The 25,855-nt window shown below is 39.5% G+C and overlaps 1 protein-coding gene across 1 annotated transcript in view; it reads right to left on the bottom strand.

The window, feature by feature from the left end:
* LOC102949513 (aldehyde oxidase) overlaps positions 1-19,179 on the bottom strand; it is an 88,927-nt gene extending 69,748 nt beyond the window's left edge. The window contains 14 exon segments of the mRNA XM_042993908.1: positions 2,160-2,333; positions 2,768-2,792; positions 4,198-4,283; positions 5,180-5,217; positions 5,220-5,248; positions 8,027-8,055; positions 9,526-9,587; positions 11,684-11,753; positions 11,755-11,814; positions 11,881-11,887; positions 13,271-13,372; positions 15,672-15,770; positions 17,983-18,086; positions 19,150-19,179. Of these exon segments, the coding sequence (XP_042849842.1) occupies positions 2,160-2,333; positions 2,768-2,792; positions 4,198-4,283; positions 5,180-5,217; positions 5,220-5,248; positions 8,027-8,055; positions 9,526-9,587; positions 11,684-11,753; positions 11,755-11,814; positions 11,881-11,887; positions 13,271-13,372; positions 15,672-15,770; positions 17,983-18,086; positions 19,150-19,179 (915 nt within the window).
* Between the last annotated feature and the right edge of the window lie 6,676 nt (positions 19,180-25,855).

The following is a 25,855-nucleotide window of genomic DNA, read 5'->3' as shown; positions in this document are numbered from 1 at the left end:
GGTGATCAAGAGAAAAAAAAAATGTATGGGGACTCCATCAAATATGGTTTTTCATGTTCCATGTGGTAGGGATTAACTCCTTCTGTAAAATACTCCCAAAGTACTATGCTGTGATTCTGTGCTGGGCTTTCAACTTGAGTGAAAATCACCCACACTTTTTTATTACGTTATGTTATTTTATTTTTTTATTTTAAGTAGGCTTCACACCTAGTGTGGAGCCCAGTGTGGGACTTGATCATGACTGTGGGATCAAGACATGAGTTGAGATCAAGAGTCAGATGCTTAACTAACCTAGTCACACAGGTGCTCCAACCCACATCTTAAAAAAAAAAAAATCCTATGAGATGCCCACCGGAGAACACTTGCTGGGATGAGCACTGGGTGTTGTATGTAAGTGATGAATCACAGGAATCTACTCCCGAAGCCAAGACTACACTGTAACATGACAATAAATTATTTTTTTAAATCCTATGAGATTTTTTCCATCCTGAAGAGCAAAATTCCAGGTACTTTATAAGCTTCAACATTAAGGAAAGACATTCTTACATATCTGTAAAGGTTCTGAGAGTTTTCTATGACATAATAGTTTTTATTCTCAATAATGAAATACTTCATAGTATTCAAAAAAAGCCTTCTGAAACCCTGCTGTGTGAGGCCTGAGGAAAGAGTGAAGAAAAAATCCCACAAAATATATTTTTCTCCTATTCTATAACAAATACACAATTGATTATATTAGCTGAAGATACAACCCTTTTTTTGGTTGGGGGGGGGCGGTCAGTCAGTTGGGATGAATCTACTGGTGAAAGAGGCTGTACTTGACTCCTTGCTTCTGCTTGTTATGTGGCTGAAGGTACCATGGGGGAAAGGATTTGTCTCTTTAAATTGGTGATCTCCCAAAGCTGTGTCGAAATGCTTTCAAAGCAAATGAACTGATTTGGGGGAAAAAATGCTTGTTATGAGTGCTGAAGTTGCTCTAGCAATGTAGATATGTGTGATAGTGTATGAAAAAACACAGGAAAACAAGAAGAAAACACATCTGTGTGGAAGATAAACTGCTTCCCAAACTCGGCCTTGCAATCTATAATAACAAGCTCCCTTTTATGATTAGCAGCTGTGTAAAGATTATCGCTTTTCTTTGGGTGATCTGGATGCTCATTAATTTGTTGTTGCTCCTTTCTGAGGTTTATTGCATTGTCAAAGCAATGTTAGGGTATTTATAAGCCAAAGGTTGCAACTGCCATATTTTGCAGAACACCAGGAAAGATAGCAGCTTTTTTAAACTTTCAATATCATCACTTTCAATGGAGTTTGGTGTCCTTGAATTTTTGAACATATTGAACTTAAAATCTCAAGATATATATACCAACTGCAATGTTCGTTATGACATACTGTAAGCTTTTACAACTAAACCCAACAGATTCAATGAACTGATGCTTTAAAAAGCCTTGTCATGTTCTTGACTTAATAAAACTTTGTCGATAATAAAAGTTTCTCGATAATAATTTCAAGGAAAAACACATCAAATCTTATCCAGTTTACTAACAGGCTGGCTTTATGATGTTGTGGTAGAAAATTCCATTTGAAAGTCATGAGGAATTCTGTTCTAATAGTTAGCTTTCATTAGGAGAGCTTGAATAACTCTTAGAACTTACTTTGATTCAACTCTAAATGACACCTGGAAAATGAGACTGGGGGAGCAAACATTTCTGTTTATTTAAAAAAAGAGCAAATCAATAGCTCTTTTAGAAAACTGTTACTGCATTTTCACCAGCTTCCAAGGGCTGGGTTTTCTGCTCCTCTATAAATGAAATCAAAACAGCCCCATGGCCTTGACATGGAATGTGACTCTGGTTGTGTCTAGCTTCCACAATGCCAAGGGCAGAGAGCATGTGGCAAGCTAGCCAGCTCATTCATGTCCGTGGTACAAGGACACAGAGCAAAACACAAAAAGAAATTTTTAAAAAACTGCCATTGCTAGTTTTATTTTTAGTTCTGATTCTTCATTGAGTTTGAAATTTTAATTAACTTATTAAAGAAAGATTAAGTTCACCAAAAGGGAAGCTTGAGCTTCTAAAGCTTGAGAATCACTGAGAGATAAGTGGAGTGTCCAGGTAAAGGAGCCACTGGCTTTTGAATTAAAAAAACAAAAAGCCACTAACCTCATAGTTTAGTGTGCTGCAGGGATGTCTAGAATGAAGATCTTCTATAGCACTCTCATACTTGTCTCCAAGGCTACGACACTGAACAGGGTCCTGAAAAGTAGAACCATTGTAGATATTTAAAATAGGCCAGAGGGTCTTAGAAGGGCCAGAGTGGAGGCAACAACCCTGTGCCTAAAAGCCATAGAATAGAAGGAGACAACCCAAATTAAAAACACATAGGCTAGCTGGGCATCCCCCAGGCTGACTGTTAATGGCTTGTGAGCTTGGAGAAGAATTGTAAGTAGAGCACAGAGCTGTAGAAGATTTTAACACCACTCAGTTATTTTGTTTCTGTCTGTTGTTTGACTAGGTGGTGTGCCGAAAGCTCATAATGAGGTGAACATATTTTCTCTCAGTAGAGCATTTCTTCCACTTGTTGAGGGTCACCTTCATGTAGTTGACTTTGTTCTCTGGATTCAGCTTCATTTCTCTCACCTATAACATGATGATGGCAGCCACTCCACAAGATTATTGTGAAACAGGTCATCACAGGAAAAGGGCTCAGTGGGTTGGAGGAACGTGGGGAAGACTGCCTTGTAGTCGTCTTAGTGATTGTAGGTAATCACCCAGGCATTCTTTTTCTTGATTCCCCTTGTGACAAACAGTTACAAGATTATTGGCTAGAGAGCATACAACTAAAAGGATTTCTCTGAATAAATTTTCTATACCTGAAGGGCACCTGAAGCATACTGGCCTCATTAATCCCATGCTACAACCAGCTGACCACACTAGACTAGAAGCCAAGTATATTCTTCATGTGATATAGAAATTAGTATGGTCACTTTAATAAGAATCACAAAATTTTCTTAATATTGCTTCTGAAGAGTAATTTTCTCTCAATATTGCTTATGAGGGTGTTTTCTCATAATAGATGGAGTCAACGAAGAACCAGAGGGGTTATATCCAGCTTCTGAGAATAGAAGATTAACATCATGTATGACATACTGTCACCAGGCAGTCAAAAGAGGAAAAAATAAAGCCAAGTGTAGACTCCTCCAATTAACAGCAAACTAATACAATTTCTTGGGTGAATCAAGTGACATCACTTAAAGCTTCTACTTTGTAGTCTTATGCCTTCCATTCAGCTTCCTCTAGTCAATATTCCTAGATTAAAAAAATACACTTTGTTGCCTTTAATTTTACATTAAAAATTTTAAATTATAAAAAAATAACCATTAGGTGTAATGTTTAAAGTGTTATATAAAGACCCAAGTGATCCATTTCTCTCAGTTCTAATAAGTGTTCCTCCCAGGGTCCCAGGATGCTTCCTCCTGTGGGCTTGTGGAGGGTATGCAGCCTTCTGCATTTTCCTTCCTCCCCATTGGCCAGGTGGTGCAACACAGAGTTTCATGCTCATTTGCAATGGTGTGCTTTGGCTCTCACTTTTTCCTGGTTTGAATATTCTCTCCCTCTTCTTCAATGTTTAGAAATATTTTAACATGTGGGGCGCCTGGGTGGCTCAGTTGGTTGAGTGTCCAACTCTTGTTTTCAGCTTGGGTTATGATCCCAGGGTTGTGTGAATGAGCCCTGCATCAGGCTCCATGTGGAGCCTGGTTGGGATTCTCATTCTCTCTCTCTCTCTCTCTCTCTCTCTCTCTCTCTCTCTCCTTCTGCCCCTTTCCCCTGCTCATGCTCTCTCTCTCTAAAATAAAAAAAAAGAAATATTTTAATATGCTTAATTTTGTCAAATAATTCTATGGAAGACTAAACTTCAACAAAGCTGGAAGTAGAAAACATGTCTATATTTATAAATGTTGTGATGTCATTTCATGACATTTTCTTAACATACTATCTGTTGCTTTTTATAGTCAACTGTCCCCTCCTGATGGCTCCACCCTCATTCACACATCTCTGCCTTAGTCTCATACTTAGACTTTGGGCTAACAATGACAGATGGATATTACCTACTTGTCAATCAGCTTTTGATAAGACCCATAAGCAAATACCCTTCCTAAACATCTCACAAGGAATTGCTCTAAAACAAGCTCAACTTTGCCTTAACATTAGCTCTGGAGGAAATATCGGTTCTTGAGTTGAATCCAACGGCAGAGACTCATCTTCTGAGAAGAGTTTTGGACTTATCTTTAAAAAGAGAAAATAAAAGGAATTATTGTCATCCGGCAACTCTAACTACTTTAAATCATTTGTGGAATGAGGTCAGAAGAAAGACACACAGTAGACAGACAAAAAGCCAGCTGGCCAGCCATAATCTCTGGGTTCTAAGTCAAGGGCTCTAACAAAGACCTAGTCACCAGCAACATAGTGCAGATGCCAATGGGCCTCCAAAGCTCAACTTCCTGCACGTTCTCTTTGCAGTTTGGGAAAGCAGAGGAGGCAGCAGCACCAGACACCAGCCGAGCATAAGAATGTTTCCCTAAATTGCCATTGTCTGTTCTTCCATTTCCCTAACATCTTCACTTTGCTTCTAGCCCTTGAAAAAAGACTTGAATAGCCTTTTTTAAAATTAAGAGACATTGGAGAACCTGGGTGGGTCAGTTGGTTAAGCATCTGACTCTTGATCTCAGCTCAGGTCATCTCATAATTCGTGAGATAGAGTCCCGAGTTGGGCTCTGTGCTGACAGCATGGAGCCTGCCTGGGATTCTCTCACTCCTTCTCTCTCTGCCCCTCCCCCACTTGCATGCACACACACTCTCTCTAAAAATAAATAAACTAAAATAACAACAACAACAACCAGAAATTAAAAAAAAAAAAAACATCTAAGAGACATTAAGGGGTCAATGTGTTTTCTCTCCTATAGATAGCTATACTTGAACCACAGCAATATCTGGAATGAAGAATAAAGTTATTAGGATAGTTTTTTTTTTTTTTTTATTAGAGGTGGAGAATGGAGAGGATACATGTTGGAATACCTCAAATGAGTTAATTTGGGCAGCCATTAATTCTTCCTAAAAAGAAGAATTTTTAGTGTCTGCTCATGTCCTGAGAAAACCTTATAAAAAATTTACATTTCACTAACCTTATTTACTTCCTGAAATTCTGGTAATTCACTTATTCATTCGACTAACAGTAAACCCCATTTTCTTTACTTTGAAAAAGCCAGAAGTCCAGTGGGTGAAACACAAATAATCAAGAATTTATTACTGATCTTACTATTTTTCAGCTTTATTGAAGTATAACTGAAAAATAAAATTATATATTTAAGGTGTACAATGTGATTGTTTTACATAGGTATGTTTTGTTAAATGAGTACCACAATCAGGTTAATTAACACATCCATCATCTCACATAGTTACCACGCTTCTGTGTGTGTGTTGTGAGAACACTTGAGGTCTAGTCTTTTAGCAAATTTCAACTACACAACTCAGTAATGCTAACTATAGTCACCATGCTGTAAATTAGATCCTCAGAGCTTATTCATCTTATAACTGAAGGTCTGTACCCTTTAACCAGCATTTCCCATTCTACCAGCCTCCAACCCCTGGTAATCATCATTATGTTCTCTGTTTCTAGGAGTGCAATTTTTTTTCTTTTGTACATTCTACATATAAGTAGGATCATACAATATTTGTCTTTATCTGGCTAAGCAAAATGCCTTCTAGATTCAAGTGTGTTGTTGCAAATGGCAGGATTTCCTACTTTGTCATGGCTGAATAGTATTCCTGTGTGTGTGTGTTTGTCTGTGTGTGTGTGTGTTTACATTCATCTGTTGATGGACACTTAGATTATTTCCATATCCTGTCTATAGTGAATAATCCTGCAATGAATATGAGAGTTAGGATATCTCTTCAAGGGACTAATTTCATCACCTTCAGATATATACCCAGAAGTAGGATTGTTGGATCCTATGGTGGCTCTATGTTTAATTTTTTGAGGAAATTACAGTTTTCCACAGTGGCTACACCAATTTATATTCCCATTAACAGTGTACAAGGGTACCCTTTTCTTCATATCCTTGCCAACACTTTTGACTTTTTGATAACAGCTATCCTAACAGGTGTGAGGTATCTCACTGTGGTTTTGATTTCCATTTCCCTGATGACTAGTGATGTTGGGTACCTTTTCAAGTACCTGTTGACTATCTGTCGGTTTTATAAAAATATGTCTATTCAGACCCTTTGCCCATTAGTTAATCAAATTACTGGAGTTTTATTTATTTTTGCTATTGAGGTGCATGAATTCCTGATATAATTGTATATTAACTCCCTATTAGATGCATGGTTTGCAAATATTTTCTCCCATTCTGTAGTTTGACTTTTCACTTTGTTGACTGTTTCCTTCACTGTGAAGAAGCTTAGTTTGAAGTAATACCACCTGTTTATTCTTCCTTTTGTTGCCTGTGCTTTTTGTTTCATACCCAAAAAAATCATTGCCAAGACCAATGTCAAGGAGTTTTCTCCCTTTTATTTTGGCTTTATGGATTCAAGTTTTACGTTTAAGTCTTTAATACATTTTGAGTTCATTTTTGTGAGTGGTGTAAAGGTAAAATTTCATTCAGGTTTCCCTAAAGCATTTATGGAAGACACTATCCTTTCTCCATTGTGTGCTCTTGGCACTCCGTCAAATATTAGTTGACCATATATGCATGAGTTATATCTGGGCTTTCAATTCTGTTCCGTTGGTCTGTGGGTCTGTTTTCATGCCACTGTCATATTGTTTTGATTGCTATAGCTTTGTAAATACTTTGAAATCAGGAAGTGTGACACTTCCAGCTTTGTTTTTTCTCAAAATTGCATTGCCTATTCAGGGTCTTTTTTTGGTTTTGTGCAAATTTTAAGATTTTTTTTCTATTTCTGTGAAAATTGCCAATGGAATTTTGTTAGGGATTGCATTGAATTTGTAGATTGCTCTGGTAGTATGAACATTTTAACAACACTAATTCTTCCAATCCATGAATGTGGGATAACTTTCCATTTATTTCTGCCTTCCTCAATTTTTCAACAATATCTTTTTTTTCCCCCCAGTGTTTAGATCTTCGCTTCTTTGGTTAAATTTATTCCTTAGTATTTTATTGTTTTCAATGCTATTATAAATGGATTGTTTCTTAATCTCTTTCTGATAGCTTGTTAGTATATAGCAACACAACTGATTTTTGTACATTGATTTTATATCCTGCAACTTTACTGAATTCATTGATTAGTTCTAAAAATGTTTTGGTAGAGTCTTCAGGGTTTTCTACACATAAGACCATGTCATATGCATGGACAATTTTACTTCTTTCTTTCCAGTTTGGATGCCTTTTGTTTCTTTTTCTTGCCTAACTGTTTGGCTAGGACTTCTAGTACTATGTTGAATAGCAGTGATGACAGTGGGCATCCCTGTCTTGTTCCTGATTCCATTCATTATATTCTTCAGCTCCAGAATTTCTGTTTGCCTCTTTTTTAAATTATTATTATCTCTATCTCTCTGTAAATCTCTCATTTAGTTCAAGTATTGTTTTCCTGATCTTGTTGAATCCCGTGTTTTCTTGTAGCTCACGGTTGGTAGGATCCATGTCCTACTGATGCCCCCTCAGAGCCCTGGCTGCTTCTCCCAGCCCTTCCCTTGCCCCCAGATTGTGCAACATTCTTCAGTATTCTGTATGGGGTGAGAACGAAGTAGGCCTCTATGGCAGCGTCTACACAGCTGGGGAAGCCAAGTACCCACTCATATACTCTCACCTTCCCCCATGGGATAAATCATGAGTCAAGAAGGTCTGTCTTGGCACTAAGCTGTGCCATTTTGGGGGAAGGATGATGGTGATAAAGTGAAACTGTTCCTCTCACTCTCTTCAATGCATACAGTCCTGGATTTGTTGTTGTTTTTGTTCTAATGGTGTGGTGGGATTTCTCCACTGGACTCTTGGATTCCCATAAGTCACTCTTACCCATGGATAATTGTTAAAATTGGTGTTCTCTGGGGGAGAAGACAGGAGAAAACTCCCATTTCACCATCTTACTGATGTCACTCCTCTATGGACTAAATCTTGATTCTAGTCGGGTACTTGGTCCTCACCTAGGTGGAAAAGCAGCTGGTCCAGCCTCAGAAGGGGTTGGTCTTCTGGGGTGAGTTACTGAAGCTGGACATGAAATGTAGATCCCAGGTGGGAAGCAAAGTCCCCTCTACTAACTACTAAATAAAAGTGTGACTACTAGTTGAAACATAATACATAATCAATACTGCTAAATGTTATTGAAAAGAACCATGTGTGTGTAAACATATCCATACTAACTTCTAATAAAAAAAATCTAAGCTACTTTAAGATACAAAACAGATGAACATAAGGGAAGGGAAGCAAAAATAATATAAAAACAGGGAGGGGGACAAAACATTACAGACTCTTAAATATGGAGAACAAGCAGAGGGTTACTGGAGTGGTTGTGAGAGGGGGGATGGGCTAAATGGGTAAGCGGCTTAAGGAAACTACTCCTGAAATCATTGTTGTACCATGTGCTAACTTGGATGTAAATTATAAAAAAATAAATTATAGAAAGAAAAAAAATCTAAGTTAATGAGAAAATTAGTTGACCTGTCCGACTTCGGCTCAGGTCATGATCTCACGGTTCATGGGTTTGAGCCCCACATCAGGCTCTGTGCTGACGGCTCAGAGCCTGGAGTCTGCTTTGGATTCTGTGTCTCCCTCTCTCTCTGCCCCTTCTCCACTCACACCCTGTGTGTGTGTGTGTGTGTGAAAAATAAACATTAAAAAGAATTTAAAATATGTAAAAATCTTATAACAAGGTCTGGCACTCAGCAGTAAATATTAATAATAGTTGACTATTAATAATATTTAATAATTAATTATATATTAACAATTATTATGATTATTTATCCGTTCTTATTTATGACATACTGATTTCATAGTTTAACATCCAAAGGGCAGTCGTATGTCCCTTATATCAAGGTTGTTTGTTCATTTATTCATGTAGCAAATACTGATAGAGTGGCCACTCAATCGGTGCATGGTGACCAGTCCTGGAGATACACAGTCTCCACTGTCAAGCAGCGTGCTGCCTGGTGGACAGATAGGAGAGCAAATGGGAATTACACTACAGTGTGACCAATGCTGTGATGTGGGTGTGCACAGAGGGCTGCAGGAGCAACCAGGGGCAGGGCACCTGATACAGACAAACAGATCACGAAAGACCCCTTGAAACAATGACCTACAGCTAATATCAAAGTGCTCAGGTACTCATTATGTGACTACCAGGGCAAGTTCAGTAAATGAGAGTAAGCAGCTACCCAAAATCAAATAACAAACAGCAATTATAGACCTTGGGATAAGAAGGGACCTTGTATGAGTAACAATGGCTATTCCCCTAACACATCTGATAAATATTTTGTTTAATTAGAACAAAACACATTCAATAATGTGTTCCTTTCTACTTTATAGAAAGTCTTGCATGCATCAGTTATGGGCCTGTATCCAGGGGTATGGCATAGGTTACCTGAAGGAGAAAAACTCAACTGTGTTACTCAAGTAACCTAGAGAGAGACACAGTCTGCCAAATCATGATGGAAGTAAGGGCCCCATCCAAGAAGAAAGCCCTATTTGACATTTCAGTCTATATAATCTACAAAGTCAGATATTTTTTGTCAGCAACTTGGGGTATTGGGTTGAGAGTCCTGAGGTAGAGTTCAACAGCTCAGCTATTTGTGTTTTCTCTCTGTAAACAGTTTTGTATCTTCTGCTTGTGCTAGGTGCTCAAAGAACACAATGATTTCAAGCTAGAAACTTGGTCTACAGGCACATTAAAAAACTAAGCTTCAGTTGACCGATCAAAGTCATTACATAGCAGCAAAGGCAATTATTAAACTTTTGAAGCAACTGAACACACAATTTATTTACAATAAATCATTAGGCCAGTGTTTCTCTCAAATGGTCCATAGGCCACATTCTCCCCCACCCCCCCAATCTATGATGTCACTGAAAAAACAAAGCCATTGGAGCAAGTTCTCTGGGGTTTAATCCCAGGATTTAATTTTTACTCTTCACATTCCCCATGGAAGTCATAAGCACACTAAAATTTGAAAACTCCCTCATCACTTGTTCACATTATAAACATCCATGAGATCTAATGCATAATAGAATCTAAAGGAAATCAAGAAGGAGACAGTTTATGTGCTGTATCTCTCCTTATTATTTCCATTTGCTCTGGTCTTCCATGTGTGCAAACGAACTAGAAATATGAGCTTTAACCTCGTGTTCTCTGGCAGGGAAACAGGGTCCTCAGGAGTCAGGAGGAAAAGACAGAGCCATGAAGAGTTTCACCAGAAATAGAATCTGGGAGGCTATTGTTTTAAAAAATTGTTTAGTTAAAAAAATTTTTTTTAATTAAAAAAGTGGGGGGGGGGCGCCTGGTGGCTCACTTGGTTAAGCATCTGACTTTGGCTCAGGTCATGATCTCATAGTTCGTGAGTTCGAGCCCTGTGTCAGACTCTGCTCACAGCTCAGAGCCTGGAGCCTGCTTCAGATTCTGTGTCCCCCTCTCTCTCTGCCCTTCCCCTGCTTGTGCTCTGTCTCTCTCCCTCAAAAGTAAATAAACATTAAAAAAGTTTTTTTAATTTTAAAAATTGTTTAGAATATTATTAATGAAGACCTCCTCCACCCCCACACACAACTGAGCTGTTAAACTTGATCAAATCACTCTAGACTGGATAAAGTTATTTGAAATAAGTATCACCAGAATATCTCAATCTCTTTGATCTCATGTAGTATTCATCAACAGCCCTCTGATATCTAATATGATCTTGAGAGCACCCACTCCAAGGAGAGAGTGGTGGTAGACAGTGGCATGTAGAGAAAACTGGACCCTTTCCAAGAGCAAATGAATAAACTGGCTTTGTTTGTAAAAATAAGCAAACAATAAAAAAGGGAGGAGACTTTTAAATTAAGAAAGACAAGAACTATATGAGCAAAGTGCAACGTGTGGATCTTGTTTGAATCTTGACTTGAACAAAGTAACTCTTCCACTTATTGGTGGTATAACTTTAAATTAAACTCTCTAAACCTCAGTTTCTCCATCTACGACATGGGATGGTAATAATGCCTATCTTACAAAAGTATCATAAAGATTAAATGAGATAATCTTTATATAGTATTAATATAGCATGTGGCACATAGTGTCTAATATCAGCTCTCACCATCACCATTATTTAAAAATAAAAACACACGGGTGCCTGGGTGGCTCAGTCGGTTGGGCTTCTGGCTTTGACTCAGGTCCTGATCTGACAGTTTGTGCACTCGAGCCCCTCCCCTGCTTGTGCTCACTCACTCTCTCTCTCAAAAATAAACATTTTTTAAAATGTCAAAATAAATAAATATATACACACACACATATACACACACATATTACATCTATGTAAGTTATATATATAAATTATATATAAATATAAATTTAAATATATATAAATATATATTATATACATTATAGAAATATAAATATATAAATTAATATTATATACATAAATATAAATAAATATATATTTAAATGTAAATAAATATTTAAGTATATATATAAATATTATATATTATATAACCTACCACCAAGGGCATCAGTTAACTGATCCAGAGAGGGCCCTGGATGGTTCCTCAGCAATGTGTAGATAGATGGACATTACCATCCCAGGAGTGCTGAATCCACACTGGGTGCCCTGACACTTGGCAATCCTCTCCTGGAAGCACAGAAAGGTTAGAAGTGCAGAATGTTGGGCCCCACCCCAGATGCACTGAATAAGAACCTGCACTCTAACAAGATCCCCAGGCAACTTGCTTGCACATTAAAATTGGAGGAGAGGCCCTGGAAAATCCTTCTCATCCTAGGTGTCTCCTTTTCTCAGACTGGGTGGCTGTGATTACTGGTCCTCACCTTTCATTACAGGTTCTCAGCCTATGGAATCACCAGAGGAAGTTTAAAATTTCCAAGGCCCAAGAAGCACCTCAGACCAAGAGTATAGATATATATTTTTTAGATTCCCAGTGGTTTCAGTGTGTAGTCTGGAATGGGAATCACTAAAATAAAGGTTACCCCCTTTAAGTCCTTCAGAGAAGTGAAGCAAATTGCACTCAAGTTGAGAAAACAAAACAATACAAAACCTCCTGAGTGCCTTCTGACTGCCCACCACTGCCCTATCACTTTAGCACATAGAAATTTGTTTACAAAGTGCAACCATTAAGCCAGAAGACAATCAAGAAGGAAACACTGCCTATTTCTCTACCAAACTTTTTCCTTCTTAGCATTTTCTCTTTGGAGTCTAACTTCAAAGGTGAAACCCCATTTTGGAAGCTGTCTTCTGGCTACACTGCAACACCAGGATCTCAGCAGTGTCTACTAAAAGAAAGAATATCTCATGGCTGTGAACAGCCAGGTCTCAAAAGAGCATCCAGGCAGAATTCGCTCCCTCCAAGTAATGAGGTTTCATAGGACATAAACAGGACCTGAAATTCCTTCAAGCCCAGAGAATGTGATGTTTGGTTACTCTCTATGTCACCCCTATCTTTTCCCTCTTGTATCCTCTCCTCATAAGTGAACCTCTTTAACCTAGAGAAAAACAAGTAACAACAGCATTTTTATGGGCAACATATAAATAATTTAAAGTCAGGAGTCTGAGGTGCCCTTTCATTTGAGGTAAAGTCCTAACAAGGTGCTGCCTTATGAGAAACGTCTCCAAATTTACTAAAACTCCTATTATATGTCTTCTGAATAAATCCTACATTTAACAAATCTTTTTGGGAGCTGAGATTTTCATTCAGCTTTAAAATCAGATTATTTTCCACTTTGTAAAAAAACTACAAAATTATAACCCTCAATGCACATGTCTCTCGTTTCTTTGAGTTTGGAAGATGTAAGAAGGATAGGTCCCATCTAATTAGAACAAAAAAACAAACTCGGCAATGTCAGAGTTTTCTTCCAAAAGAAAAAGTCTTCTGCTCTTTCAGCTGATTTCTGAGAAATCAGTTACAAAATAGCCACACAACCCAGGCTTCACTCCTGGTTTCCAGCTCAGTTTCATGTATGGGCAGTGACCAAGCAGTGGGGCTCATACTGTTCTCTTACTTTAACCTATGGGGCTAGCCATGCTTTTTGAAGCACAGAAACCCTATGAGGAAGAAGCATACCCTCATCTGAACAGGATGAATCTGGTCTTGGTGCTTCCTGTGCTTTCTATTGTGGTGATAGCAGCACCTTACAGAGAGCATATGGGGATCTGACAGGCCTCGGCTGCATATTATCTTCAGAATGCAAAAGTAAAAATTATATTGTATCCAGTGGGAAAGGGAACTGAGCATTCACCCAGCACCTCCACTATGGTGAGTTTTACACAATTCTTCAGGCTTTGCAAATACATTCTGTCTTCAGCTCATGCCCATTTTTTAGAAGCAAAATGTATAGGTTTTTAAGCAGTATTGCACCCATAAACACAAAATAAAGATTATGAGAATATTATTCATTTATAACTACATGTATATATTTATTGAGTGTTTTACTGTGTGCCAGACAGAGTTCCAGGCATTATGATTCATTGCTGAACAAGACAGATAAAATTCCTCCCCTTTTACAATATATATTTTAGTTGAGGGAAGACAGACAATACAAATATACATAGACTATATATATACACACACACACACACACACACACACATACATACATGCATACATAAACTGAGATAGTGAGAAGTGCTATGAAAAAAATAATACAGGCTAAGGGAATAAGGAGTTGCAGAGGCGATTTGGGCATTGCTATTTTAAAGTGATCAGAGAGGACTGATAATATAACATTTTTGCTGGAACCTGAATGATTTGAAGGAGTCAGACATGAAAGGTTAAGGGAATAAACATCCCACGCAGAGGACAACACATGCCCAGGTGGCAGAAATGAGCTTGGGATGTTCAGGGACAGAAAGAGGGACAGAAAGGTCAGGGAAGTTGGAGCACAATGAACACAGGAGGAATGGTAGGATTCCAGGCTGGGAGACAGGGAGGAGCAAGGTAGGTAACTTTAAGGCTTCATCTAGAAAGTTCTAAGAGACCTTCACTCTCATTCTAAAATCCAAAGCAGGCCATATAAGCTATATAATTATAGTTTTTTAAAATTCATCAGATGCTGAGTATGTAAAGAAACTTAAGTGAACTAAACTCCATTAAGTAGAAGTCCTTTATAAGAGAGACGTGGTAACAGCTGTTCTCATCTCTAACTGAAATGAACGGAGATGGAGTAAGGAGAAACAAGACCAACTTTCAACAAACATTTAATATGGGCTGATGTCACAAATTAAAATACAAAGCTGGACTGCACTTTCCTCAAACTCTTCCCCATCAAACTTCACTGAGTGCTGAGAGTAATACCCTAAAAATAGGGTAATACCCTAAAACTAGGGGTAGGGAAAGAGAGCTGAAAAAAACTCTTCATGCACATGGACTCTTAGAGGAGAAAGATGGAGCAGGAGGTGGGGGGGGGGGAAGGAGGAGAATTGAGAGAAAACTGAAGTCACTCAGGCTTCACAGAGTACAGGGCAACTGCCACCCTCCAGAGGCTAAAGGCAGGGAGGCATGGCTGCAAGAGATCTCCCAAAGCATAGATGTGAGATGGGAGAGCAAAGAGAACACCCTGGTGAACTCAAAAGTGGGCTGCTAGGCTGTAAAGGGAGGGATAATCCAGAGTTCAGGAAGCAGGTGACTTGGCTGTGAAATCCAGGCAGATCTCTGAAATCTTAGCAGTGCTCAGATACTTAGCTTTCATCTGAGATCTGTATAATGATGCAAAATGATCTAAGATTGGCATAATCAGAGTCCAAGAGAAAGGAGGGGGAAGAGAAGAGAGAGAGGAGGTGGGAGAGAGGGGAGAAAGAAGAGAGAAGAGGGGGGAGAGAGGAGAGAGAGAAAGGGGAGAGAGAGGAGATGAGAGAGAGGAGGGGGGGAGAGAGGAGAAAGAATAAATATTTGAAGAGATGATGGCTTGAGAAATTTCCAAAGCTGATAGAAGACATCAAGCCACAGATCCAAGAAACTCGGCAAACATGAAGAAGGATAAATATCAAACATAAAGAGATGTTAAATGTAATGGAAAACCAATATAGGAAAAAGTATGGTGATCTGATTTATACTTGAAAGTGATCTCTCTGACTGATGTATGGGATTTACCAAGTGGTGGGGGTGGGGGGAGGGTCAAGGGTGGGAGCAAGGATATCAGTTAGTAGGCTGTAATAGTAATATAAAAGTGTGATGATGGCATTATCCTTCACTGCCAGTTCACCCTTCTTTCCTCCCCAGACAGCACAGGGAATCAGACAGCCTTTCAACTTTCAACAGGGGATTCTTTGACCATATGTTATCCTCATTGATGGTACATTTTTTTCTAACCGATTCATATTCCTGGGAACATGTCTATCTTGTCCATCATTGTACCCCCAGTGCCTAGCACAGTTCTTGTCACACAGCAGGTGCTCAATACATATTATCAAGTGAAGGAATAAAAACAAAGTTTAAGACTCTAAAAATACAACCATATCTGGACTTTGCTGCAAGGTACCTTATCTTCTTGATAAAGGGGTTATAGCATGATATCATCACTGTGCAGGTGCCACAGCCTCCCACTCTACAGCCATACTTAGTTCCTGTGAGTAGACCTGGAAAAAGCATAATTAAAGATAATATGTTTCCCAAAATGCTCTTTCCAGTATAGCTCTGACCTTAGAGGACATCACCATTCAAAGACTCTTGAGTATAGAGTTAAGTTCAAATGAGGTCTTAGCTGCTATTATTTAGAATCTTACAGATTCTTGATTGCCACCCATGCCAGGCCCCACCTCCATGGGGTCTGGAACTCTTTTGTTCTGGACCTCATCCTATGTCTTCATCTGGCTATTGATGCATATCCTTTAATACCTTTATTATTTGTAATAAACCAGTAATCTAGTGAGTAAACTGGTTACTCGAGTGCTGTGGGCCACTCTATCAAATCTTATATAATCATACAGATATCTAGTCTTTCAAAACAACTGGACATCAGATTGCCAAAAACAAGGCCAAACTAAAAAAGAGTCTGTACATATAAAGGCCTGAAAATTTGAAAGTATGAGTACATTGCACATTTGCTTTCACCCTTATCTGCATCTTTGATGACATACAAAGTAAAATGCCCAATTGTAAATACTTCTTGGAATATTTGTGTGTTATTATCCATGTTGACTGTATTTCTCTGCTTCTCAGTGGCAGAAACTGCTATTTGTTCCCTCATATCTGTTCTCTCATTCTTTTTTTTTTTTTGGTAAAAGGAACCCCAATTTTTAGCCCCACACATGGTTGCCCGAAATGAAAAATACATTTTCCGTCTTTTCTGTAGCTGGGTGGGGTTAATGACAATGTTGGCCAATGGGATATAAGCATAGTGCTATGTATGGCTTTCAGGATAGAAATGTCCTCAAAAGTAGGGGGGTGCCCCCTTCTTCATCCCTTACTTCATTTTCTGGAATTCAGATATAATGGCTACACTTCTATTAGTCATCTCTGCCCATGAGGAGAAAGCTGCATGCTGGAGAGGGTGAGGCAGCAACACACAAGGAGCTTGGCTGCCTAATAGGGTTGAGACACTGCTTTACTAGCTCTGATCCACTTACCTTTGGGATTCTGTTATACAAGCATGACAGCCATGAGAATGTGTTTCACAGACCTCCTTCAACATGGAGGGTAACTGACCAAGAGACCGCTGCACTTTGATTTCTATCACCTAGGTTTACATTGAGGCCATGACTCTCATGGGTTGCTCCCCACTAGTGGTTTTGGAGAGACATGGGAGTCCCTGTCAACCACCCCCAATGGCTTTGATGAATGTGCTTGAGACTGCACAGCAGCCTTAGACCCTCCCAGTCAGCCTCCTTGCCCTCTCCTCTTCACAGGCGGCACTTGCATTACAGTCTGTCTCCCTGAGCTTCTCTAGCTCCCTCATTATTTTTCATTCAGGTATTTCTCCTAATAAAATCCTTGTACATTTAATCCCATTTCTGGTGTCTCCTTCCAAGAGAACTGAAACTAACACAATGAGAAAGTAATAAACTTCTATCTTCTATCTTATTTACTGCTATTTGAGATTTTCTGTCACCCACAAGTGAACAAAATCTTAAATATTACACATTAGTACCACGGATAACCAGGAAATCAGTGTTCACTGTTTTTACGTCCAAAGATCTAGAATGATTTCTAGAAGATAGTTACTGATGTCTTTTGAGTTTTGTACTCTTTGGGAAATTTCACTCTCTCTAAGGGGAATGAAAATGTACAAATATCCATTGTCACATAATTCTGCATATAGTTTACTGGGGTCTACAGACATCTGGAAGCCCACTGGACTTCATGGATAGCAGGCTAAGAATCCATTCCTTACATGACTTTTATTTAGTAAGTTTTTCTAAGGTAACATTTTTGGGGTTTAATTTCTCCATGGCTCTTTTACTTTCATTTTAGGAGATTTATGTGCTCTTTTTTCCTAATGGGCATGATGATTAGTTCTTGAAGACAGAATGTCAATATTGTGACTCTTAATTCTAAAGGATGCTAAGTTAAGACCTTTTAAGATTTGCTTTCATTCCCATTGCTAGTTCCTTCATTTTATATAATGTGTTTAGTGCCAAAACAGAGATTAGAAAGAATTTGGTTCTTCTGACAGCCACAATTGTGCATTGCCTACAAAACTAAAATGTAGGACTTTCTTAAAGAACATAAAACCATACTAGTAGGAAATATGACTCTGTGTGGTTCTAAGAAGATATTTGAAATATCACCTGATGAGGATATCAGCACTATACACACACATGCACACACTCAAAGCAAAGAAAAGGATGTGATTCCTCCTCAGATATGGTAACAGCATTGTTTCAGGATCAGTGTTTTTTTTTCTATCACTTGCACCAGAAGGAAAGTAAGAGTTTTGTACATAAAGCTGAGAGAGCTAGTATGATATTCACATTGGCTAGCTCATGCTAATTTAATGGAAATGCACATTAATCCTTCTACTCATATTTTCAATTTGATTTAATGCTTATGGAACACCTGTGATATACAAATCATCTCTTATAAGCATGGAGCCTAAATCTGGAACCCACCACCACTTCGCCACTGTCCTTGGTCCTGACTTATCACTGTTTTCTAAGGCAGTAGTTGTTTCTGCCAACAGGAACTAAAGTGACTCCTGTCCAGCTTCTCCTGGAAAGTCTGAGGCAGGTCAGGGAAAAGATATTAGTAGAACAGAATAGGGAAAAAAGAGGTAGGGGGTGGCTTCTGGAATAGAATAGCCTCTGAGATCTTATATAATTATAAAAAAAAAAAAAAGCTTGTTTATCGTGTTCAAAGATTTTTCATGACAGCCATGAGAATGTGTTTCACAGACCTCCTTCAACATGGAGGGTAACTGGCCAAGAGACCGCTGCACTTTGATTTCTAGGGAAATAAGATTTCTTTCTGTTTTCAGAAAGAGAACATGATTGGGGCGCCTGGGTGGCGCAGTCGGTTAAGCGTCCGACTTCAGCCAGGTCACGATCTCGCGGTCCGTGAGTTCGAGCCCCGCCTCAGGCTCTGGGCTGATGGCTCGGAGCCTGGAGCCTGTTTCCGATTCTGTGTCTCCCTCTCTCTCTGCCCCTCCGCTTCTGTGTCTCCCTCTCTCTCTGCCCCTCCCCCGTTCATGCTCTGTCTCTCTCTGTCCCAAAAATAAATAAAAAACGTTTAAAAAAAAAAAAAAAGAAAGAGAACATGATCAACCATGACCCCAAATCAAAGAAACAAGAGAAAATATGTATGCCAACTAATACAAAGATGTGCAAACAAGGACACACTTAAGAAGCAAGTTTGTGTGGGTAGCCTAGCAGCTCAGCAAGAGAACAGCAGCACCCAAGGGATGGCATGATTGAAATGTCATAACTGATTGTTTCCCAAAGTGTTCATGTTTTCTCTTTTTTGATTAAAACTTTGGATTTCTTTTAGATTCACAGAACAAAGAGCATCATGATTTCCCTCACATCTCGGAAGTAGAGATCATCTTTCACCATGCTACCATTTGGGAAAGTAGGTGAGGAGGGGACATATGCTTATTCTAATGAATGCCTCCTCACCTTCAATTCTAAGTGGCTATATGCCAGGGAAAGTGAAGCATATGCCAAATACCAAGGTCATATCTGTGCCCCAGAGGAATGTGCAATATAACAAGAGGTGTGATTGTCTGTGTGTTGGCTTGGGTACACATACCCATACTGTAATACAAAGAAAAATGAAGCACCCCCTCCAGGTATCCCCAACTTAATAAGCCCTCAAATGAAACTTTTTATTTCCCAAACTTATTCTTTCCCTTCTTTTCACTAACTTGTTTAATAGCCCCAACACCTGCTAAGTCATTCAAGCTTAAAAACCTGAGCTATTTTCAACTTTTTATTTTTCAATCTACCACAATCAATGTCACCAGGTCCTGTCACTCACACTTCCAAACTGATTCTCTAAACTCCCTTCACTTCTACTGTCACTCCTCAGAATCAACACTTACTAAGTCTTACCTGAACAATTATCAGAGCTGCCTAACATGTCTCCTGCTTCCATTCTTGACATCCACAATGCCACCCTTTCTATCACTAAAATCCAAGTCTGATAATCATCTATTATCTGCTTTAATTCAAGTCTGATCATCATCTGTATCTGCTTTAATTCAACACTGGCTTGTGGCCACCAAACTACCATGCTGAGGATTTCTGAATCACTCAGGGTGCCTATTAAAATGAAATCCTTATGGAATCAGAATTTCCGGGAGAAAGTACAAGAAAATGTGCTTCATAAATAAGCACACTGAATGGGTCTTAGGGAAATTTATAATCAGAGTTCCTGGAATACAAGAAGAAATCCAAACTCCTTGGCATAGCCTACAAGACTTTTTGATAAACTGCCCATCTTCTCCTGCCATTCAACCCATGTATCTTGAACTCTGGTCACCTGCAAGAATTGGCTACACCATCAGGACTTTCACCTTACACTACATTTGCATATAGGACTCCTGAAAAGTCCTGTCTTCTTTACTTGGCAGAATTTTGCATGTCATTCAAAGCCCTGCTCAAATGTTCTCTACTATGGGGGTGCTGCCATCTCATATACCTTTCCATTCTCTTCTCCAAGTAACCAGCTTCCTCTGTGCTATCACGGCCAATGTCCACATATTTGTAATAGAACTTTGTACCCCATGTGACATTGTGACTTATAATTAGGAATACATATTGTCTTCACCCACTGTTCCTGGCACATAACTCCTCTAAAATCCCAGGAATTTCCTAGGTCTTGACCAAGATCAGGGTGTCCTTGTTAATACTGTAACCTTGGGGATGAACTTAATGGGGGCTGGTTGCCAGATACACCAACCATGTGATCAAAAGGGTTGGAACTTTCAGTCCTGTACCCTAACTCCCAGAAAGGGGAGAGGGGCTGCAAGTTAAATCAATTTCCAATGGCCAATGATTTAATTAGTCATGCCAGTATAATGAAGCCTCCCTAAAAGCCCAAAAGGACTGGGCTTAGAGAGCTTCCAGGAAGCCTCCAGGTTGGTGAACCAGAACACATCCATATGCCACCTGTGCCAGGCTACACCACCATGGGGTCAGAAACTCCTTTGTTTTGGACCTCATCCTATGTCTTCATCTGGCTGTTGATTCATATCCTTTAATACCTTTGTAATAAACCAGTAATCTAGTAAACTGGTTACCTGAGTTCTATAAGCCACTCTAGCAAATTGATCAAACCCAAGGAGGGGGCTGTGGAAATCTGATTTACACCCAGTCAGTCAGATGTATAGGTAACAATCTGGACTTGTAATTAGCATTGGAGGTACAGGGAGGTGCATTCTTGTGGGGCTAAGCCCTTAATGGAACCTGATGTTATCTCTGGGTGGACAGTGTAAGAACTGAGTCAAATTATAAACTCAGGGAGTTTATATTATATTCCCTGAGTCAAGGAATTACTTGGTGGTGTGGGGGACAACTACCCACACATTGGAACTGAGTGACAGAAATGTACCCTGCATCATAATCATTTGTGAACACATAAGCCTCTCTTGACCCTAAGAGACACCACTTTCTGTTAATCTTCTTTGTGTCAAACACTGGGCTAGGTGTTGGGGATATATCATAGGGATGTAATAAATGTTAATTAACTTTAATAAATGATCACGATGTATACAATTTGCTATGAGAACGCTCAGGAATGAGGAAGGATTTCTCACAGTCTTGAGGCATCTGAACAGAAGAAAAGAAAGAGAAACAGAGAAGTGCCAAAAATGGTGGTAGAAACTGTTGGGTATTCCAGCATGCATTTTCCTTTCTTCCTTCCTGCTGCGTAGAAAAGGGATGAAATGGCTAGAACTCCAGTAGCTACCTTAGACCATAGGCAACATATTAATGGCCACAGAGGAAAAAGAGAGAAGACGCTTGGGTCTCAGATGACATAATGAAGCTTCTGGACCAGCCCCAAGACATCCCTTTATGTAAAGTAAAAATGACATGTATCTTGTTTGAACCACTGTTAGTTTTGAGTTTGTGCCATTTTCAACTAATCCTAAATAATAGATATGATGATAAATTTTACAGAAGCCCAATTTTAATGGAGAAACAGGATCTGGGTGGCTTAGTAGACTAGGCTTGAGGGATATTTGTAGATTTTTGGAAGGAATCAATGGAAGAATCAGGCCTTGCTTGTTTGGGTACATGTTCTAAGAGACGTCTCAAGAGATTGGAGTCTGGCTCAAAGTGCCATTGGCTTGAAATGTGTTTATTTTTCTTGATTTGGTGGATGATCTATTTGGAGGAGGGAAATAGGAGCAGAGATATGGCATGGAAGGCCTTGGAGTGAAACAGTGAGGTCAGGACCAAGCCGGTGGCTAGGGGGTGGAGAGGGAACAAGCAACAGAGTTACTCTCACTGACTCTGGTTTGGGGAGATAATACCAGTTCTTGGATCAGGGTTATTCCGTGTTCCCAGCTTAGTACCGCCTTGAGCATTACAAGGGCAGAGTCTGCCCTTCTGTGGCTCCAGCAGCCCTTTGTGAGATTTAAAGTTCATATTGCAAAGACTGAGAAATTACGTTCCTCTGTGCAGGGCCAGTGACTAGTGCCTGAGGGGTCTTGGCCACATCCAAGACAGAGGCAGAAAGAAGAAAGAGAAAGATGAGGAGGGGCGAGAAAGTAGTGAAGGAATGGAAACTAAGAAAGGGAAAGAGAGGTACAAGGAGAGGGAAGAAAGAGATGTATGCCGTGGGACACAGTTGAGAAGAACAATAACCCCCAGCAACCTCCTTACAACAGAGAAGGCGGCCAAAGGGACAGGTAGTGCAGACACTTTTGCCTGAGCTTCTGGTGGTTTTAAAATTCATTGCAATTGTTGGTTCTCCCTAAGTCACCTTCACCCCTTCACTTTTCTCTGAATCATTACAGCCACCCCAGAAAGTTTCTCTCTCAGCTCTGCAGACCAAGAACCCAAAGAAAGACTAGCTAATGGACAGCTCTTTCCAGATTCCCATATGAATATCAAGATTCAACATTATGTTGAGCAAGTAATGCTCAATGACTACTTTTCAGCCCCCTTGGCATTTCCAGGCAGGTCTGGCTCTGCATGTGAAGCAGGTTATTTTCTGGTGTGGATATTAACAATCGTTTTTACATATTGGGCATTTACTGTGTGCCAATCACCTTGTTAACCACTCTCCGTGGAATTTAATCTTCACCTCAATTCCATGGGAGAAGTTACTGTTATTAGCCCCATTTTGCAGAGGGGAAAGCTAAGCTCAGGGATATAAAGCAACTCACCTGAGGTCACAGAGCTATCAAGCAGCAGAGCAGAGAGTACAGGACTCAACCATGACTTGCTCCAAAAGCCCACACTTTTGATCTCTATGTCTCACTGCCTCACAGAATAACATGCTTCAGTTCCTGACCTGTGTTAGAGAATTGTGTCTGGAGTATAATTTATTCATGGTTTCTTCCTCCCTCAAACTCTATGTTAAGGGGGTCACCTGTTCTGGGGGTCCCTGAGTAAGATTTAAGAAATCTCTCTGCCACTAGATGTCTGACCAATATGCACTGGTCTTCCCTCTGGATGGCCTTAGACCCTGCCTGACATCTTTTGATGACCTGAGGGGGTTTTGCAAAAAGCACAGATTGGAGGCCAATCACATTATCTAGAGTCTCCTAACTGGCTTCCATACAATTCTATACATTACTCAATGTTCACCAAGGTAAGTGTGGTCACCATCTGTCACTATATAACATTATTAAAATGTTATTGACTATATTGCCTATGCTGTGCTTATTCATCCCTGTAACTTGCTTATTTTTTTAACTAGAAGTCTGTACTTAATCCCCTTCACCTATTTTGCCCATCCCTTCAACCCCTTCCTCTCTGGCAACCACCAGTTTCTCCTCTATATTTACAATTCCATTTGTTTGCTTTTTAAAAAAATGCCACATGGCATTTGTCTTTCTCTGACTTATTTCAAAATAACCAAAGCAATCTTGAGAAAAAAGAACAAAGCTGGACGCATAATAATCCAAGATTTCAAGATATACCACAAAGGTATAGCAATCAAAACAGGAAGGTACTGGCACTAAACAGACACATAAATCAACAGAACAGGATAGAGAGCCCAGAAATAAACTCATGCTTATATGGTCAATGAAACTAGGAGAAAGTGGACAGGAATATACAATAGGGAAAAGACAGTCTCTTCAACAAATGGTGTTGGGAAAACTGGACAGCTACATGCAAAAGAATGAAACTGGACCACTTTCTTATAACATACACAAAAATAAACTCAAAATGGATTAAAGACCTAAATGCAAAACCTGAAACTATAAAACTCCTAGAAGAAAACATAGGCTGTGATTTTTTGGACATCTGTCTCAGCAGCATTATTCTAGAATGTCCTTAGGTAAGGAAAACAAAAGCAAAAACACACTATTGAGACTATAACATAACAAAAAAAGCTTTTGCACAGCAAAGGAAACCATCAGCAAAACAAAAAGGCAGCTGAGTAAATGAGAGAAGACATCTGCAAATGATACATCTGATAAGGGGTTGATATCCAAAATATATAAAGAAGTTAATACAACTCAACATCAAAAGAACCCAAAAAATTCAACTAAAAAAAGGGGGCAGGTGGGGTGCGTGGGTGGCTCAGTTGGTTCAGTATCGGACTCTTGATTTCAGCTCAAGTCATGATCCCAGGATTGTGGGATCAAGCCCCACATCACACTCCATGCTGAGTGTGGAGCCTGCTTAAGATTCTCTCTCTCCCCCTCTGCCCCTCTCCCCCACCCTCTCTTTCTCTCGCTCTCAAAAAATAAAAATAAAGAAAGATAGGCACAGGACCTCAGAGGCAAGTTTTTAATCCCAGAGGTCATGTTTGACTTTAAGACTCCTCTTCCTCAGTGGTTTCTCTCACTTTTCTCAACAGCCTCTCATCCTCTGAACCAGAAACTTTCTTCTATCTACGTGGCAATCAGGCTTGCCTGCCAGGACTGACACACATACACTTAACAGAATTTGGAAGGGAGGAGAAAGAAAGGGAAAGAATGGCATAATTTCTTTTAAAAGGGTATCTTTTAAAAATTGAATCGACATCTTTAGAGTGTACTTTCCAAATGATCACAGGAGTTTTGATAGATAAAAATGAGCCCATAGATAAGAACCAGCTTATCTATTTTTAAAAATTAATAGCACACAAACTGTTGTTAGCCATTATGTTAAAAATCCCACTAGTTTGTTTAGGGGCAGGGGAGAGAGGATGGGGAAGAAGCTAGACTCAAAAACCTATTTCCTCATTTAACCAAAACTCTTACTTACCATCACCTACAAAGCCCTAGCAATCTGGCCCCTGGCCACATCTCCAGCCCCACCACCCTCCTTGCTATCCTTTGGCATGCAGAAATCCCCATATCTGAGGATCTTTGCATCCCTATTCCTTCCATCTGGGATACTCTTTCCCCCAGATGTTTGCTCCTAACTTCATACTTGTCACTGCTCAAATAAATGTCATCCTTTCAGAGAGACCTAAACATCCATCTCACTTAAAATATCAGCTCCTGTCCCTTCACTTTGTTTTATGTTCTACCCTAGCACTTACCACTGCCTGACATTATACATTTCCATTTACTCATATGCTTACTGTGTGCCACCCTATCACAACGTAAACTCTATGCAAGCAGGGACTTTGTCATTTCTGTGCTCTGCTGCATCCCCTGAGAACACTGGAACTCAGTGAGTAGACCTTAACAAATAAGCAAATTAAATACTCATTATCACTCTGTGACCTAAGTAGTATTATCCCCTTTTAACAGAGGAACTGGGGCTCTAAGAGTTCAGGGCATCTCAGTAAGAGAGATGAAACTGAATCCTTGTTTGTTTAAATAATCACGCCAGAGTTTTGTTTGCTATGCCATTAAGTTATGCAAAGAAAAAAATGGCATAATGCTAACAAACCCGACTGGCAGTTTTTACTCTCATAGTAGTCCTCTGAGAGCCTAACAGCTCCCATTACATATCAGGAATAACAAGCTCGTGTTATCCAGTGTGGAACTCAGAGTCAGAGGAAGGTTTTCTGGAACCTAGAAATTACAATTTGGGGAGGGGTCCTATTTAAGAAAAATAATACAAGACCACAGATGCAAAAAAATAAGCTCAGGGCCTTAAGACAGGCCTCACC

The sequence above is a fragment of the Panthera tigris genome, chromosome C1, assembly GCF_018350195.1.
Source record: "Panthera tigris isolate Pti1 chromosome C1, P.tigris_Pti1_mat1.1, whole genome shotgun sequence".
NCBI lineage: Eukaryota > Metazoa > Chordata > Mammalia > Carnivora > Felidae > Panthera > Panthera tigris.
Note: the sequence above shows the minus strand (reverse complement) of the source record. Positions and strands in the feature narration are given on the sequence as shown.